This window comes from Athene cunicularia, unplaced genomic scaffold, assembly GCF_003259725.1.
Source record: "Athene cunicularia isolate RWA unplaced genomic scaffold, athCun1 SCF_64, whole genome shotgun sequence".
Taxonomy (NCBI): Eukaryota; Metazoa; Chordata; class Aves; order Strigiformes; family Strigidae; genus Athene; species Athene cunicularia.
The window spans coordinates 33,031-44,225 of record NW_020799495.1 but is presented as its reverse complement, the minus strand read 5'-3'; the positions used below and the strand labels follow the sequence as shown (position 1 = coordinate 44,225).

Sequence of the window (11,195 nt, the reverse complement as noted above, 5' to 3'; positions counted from 1 at the left end):
GCTCTTCCAGGATACAACCTGGACTTACTCATATTCGGGCTGAAATTTGGACAACACCACTGTGATCATCTCATGCAGCTCGATGAGGAAGAGGTTGAGGTTGGTGTTGGACAATGCAGAGGCCAGGTCCTTTGCTTGCCCTACATCCAGCTTCCCCTGGAACTCCTTGGGCACCAGGCAGAAGGGATCCTGTAAAGACCAACACAAGCCTCTTGTGTCCTTGACCCTCCTATCAGGGCCACCAGAGAGCTTCCAAGACATAAGCTAGTCTTAAAAGTACCCAGGGGAGTGGATTATCTTCAGGATGGGCCAGAGACCTTGACATGATCCATGGAAGGGATGAGAGGTGGATGTCAAAAATGTCACCTGGCTCCAGCCACATATTTCCTTTCTCTTCCCAGTGGGGCAAACCCTACCTCCTCCCCCAAACTCATCTTCCTCACCTGGTTCATCTGGACCAACAGCATGGACCTGCGAGCTGCCAGGACCTGCCACAGTGACAGGATGTGCTTCAGTTGGGTGTTGGGCACCACCTGGAGAAGGGTGACAGAAGGGCACAGGCGTTCAGCTCCTCAGAAAGGTCCCACCTATGCTCAGCTGGAAGAGAATGCGTTGGGCCACCAACATCCCCCCATGGTTGCACCTCAGTTGCCCAGTTCAAGCATCCAGGTGGGCCCATCTACATCCCCTTGGTTCCCACATCACTGGAGTCCCCCACCCCGGCTGTCCCCAGGGCCCCAGGTGTCCCCAGGACCTCTTTGCTCTGAGCAGGAAACACCCAACCCTCCACAGACATTAGACTTCGGAACGTGTGGAGGTAGTAGAAGCCCTGGGAGATGAAAAGCCCCTCCCAGAGGGGTGAAGGGATGAAGGTCCCACTTCCCACCCACCCTGAGCCCCTCTTGCCCACCGGCAGGTCCAGGAACTGCTTGGCACCAGCGTCCATCCTCAAGTCTTGCTGGACATACTCAAACAACGAGCGATCCGGGTCACCGCCTGTCACGGCCAGGAACTCAGCAGCCACCTTCAAGGTGTCCAAGGCCTTGGAGAGGGCGTTGACCGAGCGGGCCTCTTCCATGATGCGCTTCTGCTGGTTGACACTGAGCAGCTCCTGAAGAGCAAGAATGTCAAGGGTGGGACCTAGCAAGGGCAGGGACCACCACCACGTGATGCCCTCCCACGTGATGTCCCCCTGGTGCATAAGAACTGGGTCCAACCCCCCGCTTGAGTTGGTTTTGGGTCTCCCCACACGTCTGCCCGGTCTCTGTGTCCCTGTCATGTCACGGGACTTGAGGGGAGACCTCAGGGTTGGATGGAGGAGAAAGAAAACCAACAACTCATTTCCTACCTGGGGCACTTGGTACATGACTTCCATCTTGGTGGCCTGGAGGGTCCTTACATTTTTGAGGACAATGGATGGAGCCGTCTGGAAAGGGTTTGGGACAGATGTTTACAAACAGGCCCAGTGTCACGTAACAGGGGCCAGCGGAGAAGCTCAGCTGGGCAAACGCGAGTCCAGGGGATATCCCCGAGGGTTCTGCAGGAGACAGTTGGTGGCCTCCTGAGGCCAGGGTGGGGTTGTGGAGGTCCCTGTTGGCTAGAGGAAGGCACCTCCATGACAGAGGACCTGAGGAGCTCACAGCCTCTGCTCCATCCCCAGCAAGGCAATGGAGAAAGACCTCTTGGAAGATATTTCTGAGGACTGAAAGAGCCCTGGGATCAGCCAGGGGAGACTGATCTCCACTTTAGAGCACATCCCCCCCAGCTGCTGCAGGACAACCCACTTCTGGTGCCCTCAAGTCCCCTTTTCCCACCAGCTCCAGGCTTCATCTTCACAGAATGGAGCCCTCCAGCCAGAGACGTGCTTCAGAGTCTCACTCTGGACCACGCATAACCCTAGAAGATCCCTCTTGAAGTTCTCAGAACAGCTCCCAACTCTTCTCTCGTTCTCAAAGAAACCAGGTTGGCTTCCCCTTCAACAAGAGACGGGGCTGTAGGTCGCCACGGTACCTTTCAGGCCACTATTTCATGACCACAGAAGTGGTTTCTGTCCATGACAAACCTTCAAAACCCCCGAGGAACAGAGACAGATGCGCGGATCTGCCAAAGCCTTCAGTCAAGTCTGACAACTCCAGAAAGACATGGAGAAGAGGCTGGAAACAGGCTCCAATCCCAGTGCTGCCCTGGGACAACCCAACTTGGCCAGCGCTGAGCTCACCTGAGCCTTGATGATGGGCTTCCCGCTGATGAAGCGATGAACCACCTGCCGCTGCAGCATCTGGAAGTCGAAGTAGGTCGTCTTGAGGCCATCTTCGTCTACCTCATACTGCAAGTTGGCAAGCGCCATGGTCACCAGATCGCTCTTGGTTATGGCCAGCACGGAGGAAGGCTTCACCTCTTCCACAGAGATGGACCTGGGAGAGGAATGGTTGCCCCGTGTGGGTGCAGGGCCTCTCGCCTCGGCCTATTCCCCCACCAAGGACCCGCTTTGTGAACAAAAGGCCACCATGGTCTCACAACAGCATCTCTCGGCCACCACAGCTACCCTGGAAGCCCTGAGAACCTCTCGCAGGGACTTTTAACGGAGGGTAGAGGAGATGGAGAAGGCCAAGGGGTGAGCGGCTCGAGACCCACCATTGCTTCTCCCTGGTGACCCCCGCGGCCGTGTTGATGCAGGTGTTTTGCAGCTGGATGAGGAACACGGTCACCAGGTGGCTGATGGAGGATTGGGTGGGGAGGAGGTGCAGGACAGCAGTGTTGGTGTTGATGTTGTCTGGTGAAAGGTTTGGCAGGAAGGGGATGCCTGGAAAAAAGGGCGGAACAGTCTTTTACCGCAGCACGGATCAATTATCCCTTTCATTGAGGTCTTGGACAGGGTTTTTTATGAGGTTTTGTATTTTCAGAAGTTTTAATTTGGTTTTAGCAGATGGAAAGCAAGAAAGCTCAGAAATTTTGCTACAAAGGGGAGTTGCAGAAAGCAACTCAGCTTCAGAGGGACGTGACCACCTACCCGAGCTGGATGGGTTCATCTTAATATTTCTCCAAACTTTCCAGATCGTCTCGATAGCTCTGCTGAAAGTCAAACGCTGGTCATCTGTGGGAAAAGGGAGAGGAGAAAACAGCCCCATCAAGGCCCCCTCCCAGGAGACACGTCAGGCCAAAGGATCTCTCCATCATCGGAGGTGTCACCCCATGCTGCGCGTTGGCTTGAGCTGGGCTTTAAGCCTGCCTGAGACCTCACGTGGCATCAAGCAACCAGGCGCCACGACCTCAGAGCTGAAAGCCCCATCTCACCCCCATCGAGGAGACCCTCGCCAAGCACCAAACACCCCAGGAGAAAGGATCTGCTCTGGATCCACCTCGATGCCTTCAACCTCTCCTAAATCATCCCCCAAAATTGCTCCCGCAGAGGCACCCCCAGCCTTGATGTCAGCTGAGTTGGCTCCACAATGCAAACTACAGGCAGCAGCTTCTCAGGGGAGCATCTAGGTGCTGAGGAGATGTCTAACACCCACGGCCCAGGCACGATGAAGTTCCAGATGGCACCTGAAAGTTCCGGCTGATCCAGGAATTGCTTGACTGTGTAATTTTCCCCTTTATGGCTGTTTTGGAAGAAGTGGATCAGGGCATTCTGCAGACGGAAAATGTTGGGCAGGTATCGGATGTGTTGGATGTTCTCAATCTGGAAGAGAAAAATTCAGCTTGATTCAAGGGAGGGGGATCCCACCTGGCACCACGGGGGAATGCAGAGGAGGACCTTGTCTTGCTTGGATGCTCCAAAGAAACACGGTGAGGGAAAAAATGACCCCAGTGCCCCCTGGCCACCAACCAGGCTGAGGCGACTCAGCGCCTGCACGTGTTTCGGAGGAGAGGAGATGTTCCCACAGCAAACCTTGGACAGGAGCTCCAGCAGGATGGGGTATGAGCATCCAGAGCCTTCTCCATCCTCCTGCTGTAGGAAATGCATCAAGGACTGGATGGTCGTTTTCTGCTCAAACTTCCACATGAAAGGCTGGTTGATCAAGCCCTCCCTTGGCAGGTTTTCCAAAGGCGGTGTCTGCCCATAAGCTATTTTCAAGAGGAGGTTGGAGCCGTGGGGACCTTCATTCATCCTCTGTTCCTTGACAGAATTAAGCCTCTGCTCCAATTTCTGCAAGAACCCAAAGGGTCATTAGCAGCCACCCCTCATTACTCAAGCAGCCCAAGGGGATTCAAGGGGTCTTAGGGCAAATAAAAGCAACATGAGCTCTGGAGAGGCATGGGGCATGGTGGGAACTTGCCACCAAAGGGACAAGGACAACCCAGGTTGAAACCCAACTGGTTCCCAAAGGACAATGAGAATTGGCATATCAAAAGCATGCAACAAGCCAATGCTCCACAGCAGCAGAGCAGGAGACCGCAGCAGGATGAGGTCCCACTTCAAAAAAGAGGGGACGGGTCTCTTTTTCTCCCACATGGGAACACCCCGATCTCAGCAGGTGTGTCTGGACAGGGAAGCAGCGTTTTGGCTGTGTAAGGCCTGCGAGCGGCAGCTGGGTGCAGACGTACCTGGAAGAAGGGCTGAGCCAAGGCTTTGAAAGAGGTTTCCCACTCTTCTCGGTCCTTTTTCTTAGGCAGGATACTCAAGGCTACACCTTCATCTGTAGAAAACACAAACCTGTGGACCCTAGGGTCTGCCCAGAGCTTTGCTGGGTTTCCTGACATCAAGGAGTAAGATGTTGCAGAAATAAGAGGAACGGAGAACAGAAGGGGTGACACAGAGGCCTACTTGGAGCAAACTCTCCCAACCTGCTCACGCCCTCAAGCTGCTCTGAGGGCTTTGAATGAGCTTGTTGCCCTCCTTGTCTTCCCACCAGTTTGGGCCCCTCACCCCAAAAAGGCCATTGAATGACTCGAGCGTGTCCAGAGAAGGGCAACGGAGCTGGGGCAGGGTCTGGAGCACAGGTCTGCTGGGGAGCGGCTGGGGGAACTGGGGCGGTTTAGTCTGGAGAAGAGGAGGCTGAGGGGAGACCTCCTGGCCCTCGGCAACTCCCTGCCAGGAGGGGGCAGAGAGGGGGGATGAGTCTCTGGAGCCAAGGCCCCAGCGCCAGGCCCCGAGGGAACGGCCTCGAGCTGCCCAGGGCAGGGTCAGGCTGGCTCTGAGGAAGGATTTCTGTGCAGAAGGGGCTGTTGGGCATTGGAATGTGCTGCCCAGGGCAGGGGGGAGTCCCCGGGATCCCTGGAGGGGTTGAAGAGTCGGGCTGACCCAGCACTGAGGGATCTTGGGGAGTTGGGAAGGGTCAGGGGGAGGTTCATGGTTGTGCTAGAGGAGCTTCAAGGGCTTTTCCAACCGAGATGACTGGATTTGCCAGGATGGAGACTCGCCCAGGAAGGAGGAATCAATGACACCGGTCCCAGTTAAAACCCAACCACTGTGAGCCTGATTGTGTCCTCCCAGAGTTTCCCATCATCCCTCTACCTGTTGGGTTGTTGTTGCTCAGGTCCTGTAGAAATAGATGGACAGTCAACACGGTATCCTCCGTGTTCCTGCTGAGCACTTCTGCCAGGCATGCCACGTCTTTCTGAAGGTGGCCCCAGAAGAACTGTTCCACATCCTCCACTTGTTCTTTCATCAGGTCTAGAACTGCCTGGGGGACAGGGCAGGTTCCTCCATTAGAGCTCTCTAGGTCTCCTCCCCACCTAAGCCAAACGCTCCCCCCTGGCGCAGTGGCCACTCACCTTTTTGTCAGAGTAGAGCCCCAGCAGAAGGGACGAATGGAGCAGAGTCCTCGCAAGACCCACACAGGCAGGCGACAGGCACCTCTCCAGCTCGTTCCTCCGTGAGAGAGGGCTCCCCAGGATGTAGCCCTTCTCCATTTTGTTCTCAGTGCTGCGTTCAGAAAGAGCAATTACCCACCATGTCTTCTGCAAGGTCACATGCTGGGACCACGGGACGCAGAGACCTTTGCTTTGACTAACCACGGCGTTCTCCCCGTGCCCGTGGCTCTGCGGGAGGGTGAGGTGGACGGGTGAAGTTCTCCGGGCCTGCGGAGCCTGGAGGGTTTACTTACGTATTCTCACTCATGAAGCCCCCCACAGGTTTGTGGTCAGTTCCGCCAACGGCAGCGCCACACTGGCATTTCCTCACCTCCGTGGGAAGCCCACACTGCATTTGGACACACGAGGGTGGAGTGAAAAAGGTTGGAAGCCCAACCGGGGACTGAAGGCATCTAGCAAAAACCAAGGGCAGCCAGGGGGTTGCCATATCCTCCCCCTGGCTTCCTACGTGGGGTCATCACAACAGATAACGAGAGGCAGGAGGAGATGCGTGCCCATGAGGAAACATCTCCAGACCAACTAGGTTCTTCTTACAGCCAGTAGGACACATTTAGGCATCAATTTAGGGGGGATTAACCAAGATCTGGAAGTACCCACTTTGCTCCACTGCTCCCATGGGGAGACACAAATCACAGCTCCACTTAGCCCAGCACCTCACTGGGAGAAGAGCCCAACTGGCTTGGAGAAGGACCCAACTGGCTTGGAGAACCCAACAGGCTTGGAGAACAGCCCAACTGGCTTGGAGAACCCAACTGGCTCGAAAAAGGACCTAACTGACTCGAAGAAGGACCCAACTGACTTGAAGAAGGACCCAACTGACTCGAAGAAGGACCCAACTGACTTGAAGAAGGACCCAACTGGCTCAGAGGACCCAGCTGGCTTGCAGAAGATCCCAACTGGCTTGGAGGAGACCAGTTTGATCAGAGAAAAATCCATCTGGCTTGGAGAAGGACCCAAATGGCTCAAAGAAGAGCCCAACTGGCTTGGAGAACCCAAGTGGCTTGGAGAAGGACTCAAATAGCTCAAGGAAGAACCTAACTGGCTCGGAGAAGAGCCCAACTGGATTGGAGAACGCAGTTGGCTTAGAGATGAACCCAATTGCCTTGGATAAGAGCCCAGTTGGGCCGGAGAAGAACCCAACTGGCTTCTGAGCCTTGCAGCTGTTTTTGCAGCTAAAGGATCACTTGACACAGAGGTGACACTGGAGTCCACGTAGGCGGGAGGGGAGCGGGACAGCAGGAGGAGCATCTACAGCAGCCACCCAGTAGAAACAGCCCAGCCACGAGGTCAAGATGTGTTTTGAGATGATGCAAAGAGGATGGGCAGCCAGAAGAAGACCCAAGAAGCTCATCCCAAGCCGGGCTTTTTCCCATGGAGGTGACAGAGCTGCAGTGAGATGGGCAAGAAGACAGAGCAGCTGAGACCACCAGCCCGAAGGAGTCACTTACCTCGGTGACAACCCAGCAGGAGCCACACTGACAAGCTATGTGTGAAAGGGGATACGGTTGGTTAGTTGCCTCCCACAACAACCTCCAGGATGGGCACGTGGCCAGAAGCTCACTGAGAGGGTGACAGGCCTGGCTCCCCCTCCTGCCATCAAGGCCCACCACAGAACTCTCAAAGAGCTCGTCAAAAAGGGACCCAAAGTTCCTCCACCCAAGCAGAGATCACAAAGGATTCAACAAGACAGAGTCGGCCTTGACAAGTCTTTAAACGTTCCCTTCCATCCCCTGGCTGATCGTGGTCCTCTACAAGCGCCAGAGCAGTGAGATTCCCCCAATACTTACTATAAATTGTATCCCTCTGCCCAATTTTCCAGTTCTTCTCATTGAAAAGTAGGTCTCCAGGCATGGTGGGAAGGTAGGAGCCCTTGGGAAGGAAACGGGACAGCAAGTGAGGCGTGGGGTCAACAGCTTCCTCGCTCACTTCCCGCCCATCTGAGGAAGAGTTCTGCTTCTGGAGTAAGCAGTGGGGAGGAAGGGTCCTCCTGCATGGCCACGGTCCTCAGGGAAGAAATTCTGGTGAGGGAACGAGGAGCAAGCGAGGGAGCAAGGCACATCAGAGAGGGAATCCCTAAGAGTCCCAATTTGATGAGTTTTGATTTTGGAACTAAATAAACCACGACGAAAACATGGCCTCGAAGAGAGGGGGGAGAATCAAGGTGACTGTTGTCTTTGCTTCCAAAAAGAGCAGCTCCATGTCCTGGTTACTTCCTGCAGCCCTCAAATAAGAGGAACAACTCAGGCACAGACAGACCTGAGGGGAAGCCCAGCTCAGGAATGAGCATCTCCACTATCATCTGAGTGGTGGAAGACCTTGGGCAAGAAGGAGGATACTTGGGCCGGGCTCCACAGAATCACAGAGTTACCTCGGTTGGAAAAGCCCTTGCAGCTCCTCCAGTGCCACCATGAACCTCACCCTGACCCTTCCCAACTCCCCCAGATCCCTCAGCGCTGGGTCACCCCGACTCTTCAACCCCTCCAGGGATCCCGGGGACTCCCCCCTGCCCTGGGCAGCCCATTCCAACGCCCAACAGCCCCTTCTGCACAGAAATCCTTCCTCAGAGCCAGCCTGACCCTGCCCTGGGCAGCTTGAGGCCATTCCCTCGGGGCCTGGCGCTGGGGCCTTGGCTCCAGAGACTCATCCCCCCTCTCTGCCCCCTCCTGGCAGGGAGTTGCCGAGGGCCAGGAGGTCTCCCCTCAGCCTCCTCTTCTCCAGACTGAACCCCCCCAGTTCCCCCAGCCGCTCCCCAGCAGACCTGTGCTCCAGACCCTGCCCCAGCTCTGTTGCCCTTCTCTGGCCACGCTCGAGTCATTCAATGGCCTTTTTGGGGTGAGGGACCCAAGACTGAACCCACCCATTGAGGGGCGGCCTCCCCAGTGCCGAGCCCAGGGCTCAGATCCCTTCCCTGTCCCTGCTGGCCACGCCAGTGCTGACACAAGCCAGGATGCCATTGGCCCTCTTGGCCACCTGGGCACACTGCTGGCTCATTATCAATCCCCCCAGTCCCTCTCTGACTGGCAGCTCTCCAGCCACTCCTCCCCAGGCCTGTAGCCCTGCTGGGGGTTGTTGTGGCCCAAGAGCAGCCCCAGCATTTGCCCTCAGTGAAACTCCCCCAGTTGGGCTCAGCCCGTGGCTCCAGCCTGTCCAGGTCTCTCTGCAGAGCCACCCTACCCTCGAGCAGATCAACACCCCCACCCAACTCACCCAACTGGGTGTCATCTGCAACCTGAGGGTGCCCCCGATCCCTTCGTCTAGATCATCAATAAAGATGTTAAACAGGAGTGGCCCCAACACCCAGCCCTTGGGTCAACACTCATGACCAGCCACCAACTGGATTTAACTCCGTTCACCACAACTTTTTGGCCCCGGTCATCAGCCCATTTTTTACCCAGCGAAGCATGTGCCCACCCAAGCCACGTGCAGCCAGTTTCAAACCACCTAATCTCTGCCAGCGAAGCTCTGCCAGGCCCCCAGCTCCCCTTGAGCCAGTTGAGAGACCAGCACATCGCACAGACCATCCACCTCCTCCATGTTTCAGATGACCCAGGATGGACGGTTCCAGTTAATTCTCAGCCCAAGGAACAAGAAGGAAGAGGAATAACAATCTACAAAGCCACACACTGACCAAAACGAAGCCTGACTGCCCAGGACACGTCAGGCCGGGCTGGTGGGGTGGGGAGAGCTGAGCGCTGTGGCCTGGCCACTCACCTTCACCGTGGCTGGCTTGAAGCAGATGTTCTTGAAGAGGTGAGTGATGCGGCTTGGGAACAAGGCCAGAGTGAGCGCGGTGTGGAAGACCACCTCCAGCAGGCCTGGGTCTTCACCGTCACCCAAAGCCTCCATGATCTTCCTCAGTTTGTCTTTCAGCAGCTCATCCGGGATGGGCGGCAACTGGAGGATGTTCTCCATTTGCCTCACGACGGACTACAAAAGTCGAACAAAAAAGAGACAAGTGAAGGCAACTGGCGTGGCACCTTCCTGTCAGGGCTCTTCTGGCTTCACTACTGAGGTTCAGTAGCCGTGCAAAGGCTTATTTGTGTCCCTTGGCAGCAGAGAGCCCCCACAGCTCCCCACCAACACTTCCTGTTTCCAGGAGGTTCCAGATCAACCAACAGTTCCAGACCGACCAACATTTTCAGACCAAAAACCATGGAAACCTCCTGTTAGAGACACGAGGGATACTCACAGTCAAGCTCTGGTTTACTGTGGAATCTTTGCTTTTTAGCTGGTTCTGTGCTTTGTCCAGCATCAAAAACATGTCTGTTGTGCTCCACCAGGTGTTTCTATCCTGGAAAACACAGATGAAGGGTGTTACCCTAAGAAACAAGTGGAAGGGTAAGAAGAGGAGGTTGATTGCACCCTACAAGGGCCTGTTGCTCTCCTCAACTGGAAGGGAACCCCCATGAGTCAATTTTCTAGGGTTCAAGCTCAGAACAACCTGCCCATGAAATGTTCTAGGGCTCAAGAAACAACCCACCTGCAAAATTTCTAGCCCTTGGGGTAAGATCCACTTCTCCACCTGGAGCATCTTCCACGTTGAGGTGAGCCCGTAGGTGTCACAGAGATTTCTGATGAGGAACACCTGAGGCCACGGAGTCGGAGCCGTCGCCACCAGCTTCTTCATGGCGTTCACCAGGTCTCGCTCCTTCTCGTTCTCCTCGGCAGTGGGTGCGTTGGGATCTGCAGCTGGAAAGGAGGTTTCTCATTATGCCCAGGCCCCATTGGTGACACGTCACACACGGACTTCCCCAACGCAGCCCCTCCAGCTGTTTAGGATCCAGGTTGCAGCAGGATCTTCTCCCTCACAGGTTGAAACGTGGCTTCAAGCCAACGTACAGAAGGTCCCTGAAGACGGAGGGGAACACTTGGAGAACACAGTGAGTCTGGGAACTCCAGAGCTGGAAAGTTCATCCAAAACAACTTCAATTTTCATAAAACCAGTTATTTTCCAAGTAAAAACCTCCAAGGCTTTTTTTGGGGGGGGTTAGTCTAGAACTTTTTAGGGGTAGGCGCAGTTCTGACGTGATGATAAAGCGAGAGAACTCACCAGAAAGCATCTGTGTGCCAAGCACGGTGGCCACATGGCTGATGGAGATCCGGAGCCGGGCGATGAACTGGAGGGTGTCAATTTTTGAGGCCTGGGGCTCACAGGAAGCAGACAGGTCTGCGGTGGAGAGGCAGCTTTCTGCGAGCTGGCTGACGTCTTCTTCAGAAGAAGGATACATAAAATCCTGAGAGAGAGAGAGAGAGAGAGAGAATTTTTAAGAGTCTGGAGGAGGGTTCTAAGTGAGCAGCTCCTCCTCCTTCCTTGTGCCTTCTCATCGTTAAGGTGCGCCCTTCCCTTGGCTCCTCATCCATGGGGGGGGGGGGGGGGG

The 11,195-nt window shown here is 55.4% G+C and overlaps 1 protein-coding gene across 1 annotated transcript in view; it reads right to left on the bottom strand.

Moving 5' to 3' along the window:
- Nucleotides 1-28: 28 nt before the first annotated feature.
- The window catches only part of LOC113490906 (E3 ubiquitin-protein ligase RNF213-like), a gene marked incomplete at its 3' end in the record, with an annotated part of 11,838 nt that continues 671 nt past the window's right edge, over nucleotides 29-11,195 (bottom strand). Inside the window, exons 2-20 of the mRNA XM_026867515.1 lie at nucleotides 10,868-11,051; nucleotides 10,298-10,506; nucleotides 10,007-10,108; nucleotides 9,529-9,744; nucleotides 7,605-7,686; nucleotides 7,266-7,300; nucleotides 6,051-6,145; nucleotides 5,719-5,869; nucleotides 5,459-5,627; nucleotides 4,549-4,640; nucleotides 3,893-4,150; nucleotides 3,547-3,682; nucleotides 3,011-3,094; nucleotides 2,635-2,803; nucleotides 2,219-2,414; nucleotides 1,349-1,426; nucleotides 911-1,111; nucleotides 444-533; nucleotides 29-189 (exon numbers count right to left, since the gene is read on the bottom strand). Coding sequence (XP_026723316.1) covers nucleotides 29-189; nucleotides 444-533; nucleotides 911-1,111; nucleotides 1,349-1,426; nucleotides 2,219-2,414; nucleotides 2,635-2,803; nucleotides 3,011-3,094; nucleotides 3,547-3,682; nucleotides 3,893-4,150; nucleotides 4,549-4,640; nucleotides 5,459-5,627; nucleotides 5,719-5,869; nucleotides 6,051-6,145; nucleotides 7,266-7,300; nucleotides 7,605-7,686; nucleotides 9,529-9,744; nucleotides 10,007-10,108; nucleotides 10,298-10,506; nucleotides 10,868-11,051 — 2,708 coding nt within the window. The remainder of the gene's footprint in view (nucleotides 190-443; nucleotides 534-910; nucleotides 1,112-1,348; nucleotides 1,427-2,218; nucleotides 2,415-2,634; nucleotides 2,804-3,010; nucleotides 3,095-3,546; nucleotides 3,683-3,892; nucleotides 4,151-4,548; nucleotides 4,641-5,458; nucleotides 5,628-5,718; nucleotides 5,870-6,050; nucleotides 6,146-7,265; nucleotides 7,301-7,604; nucleotides 7,687-9,528; nucleotides 9,745-10,006; nucleotides 10,109-10,297; nucleotides 10,507-10,867; nucleotides 11,052-11,195) is intronic.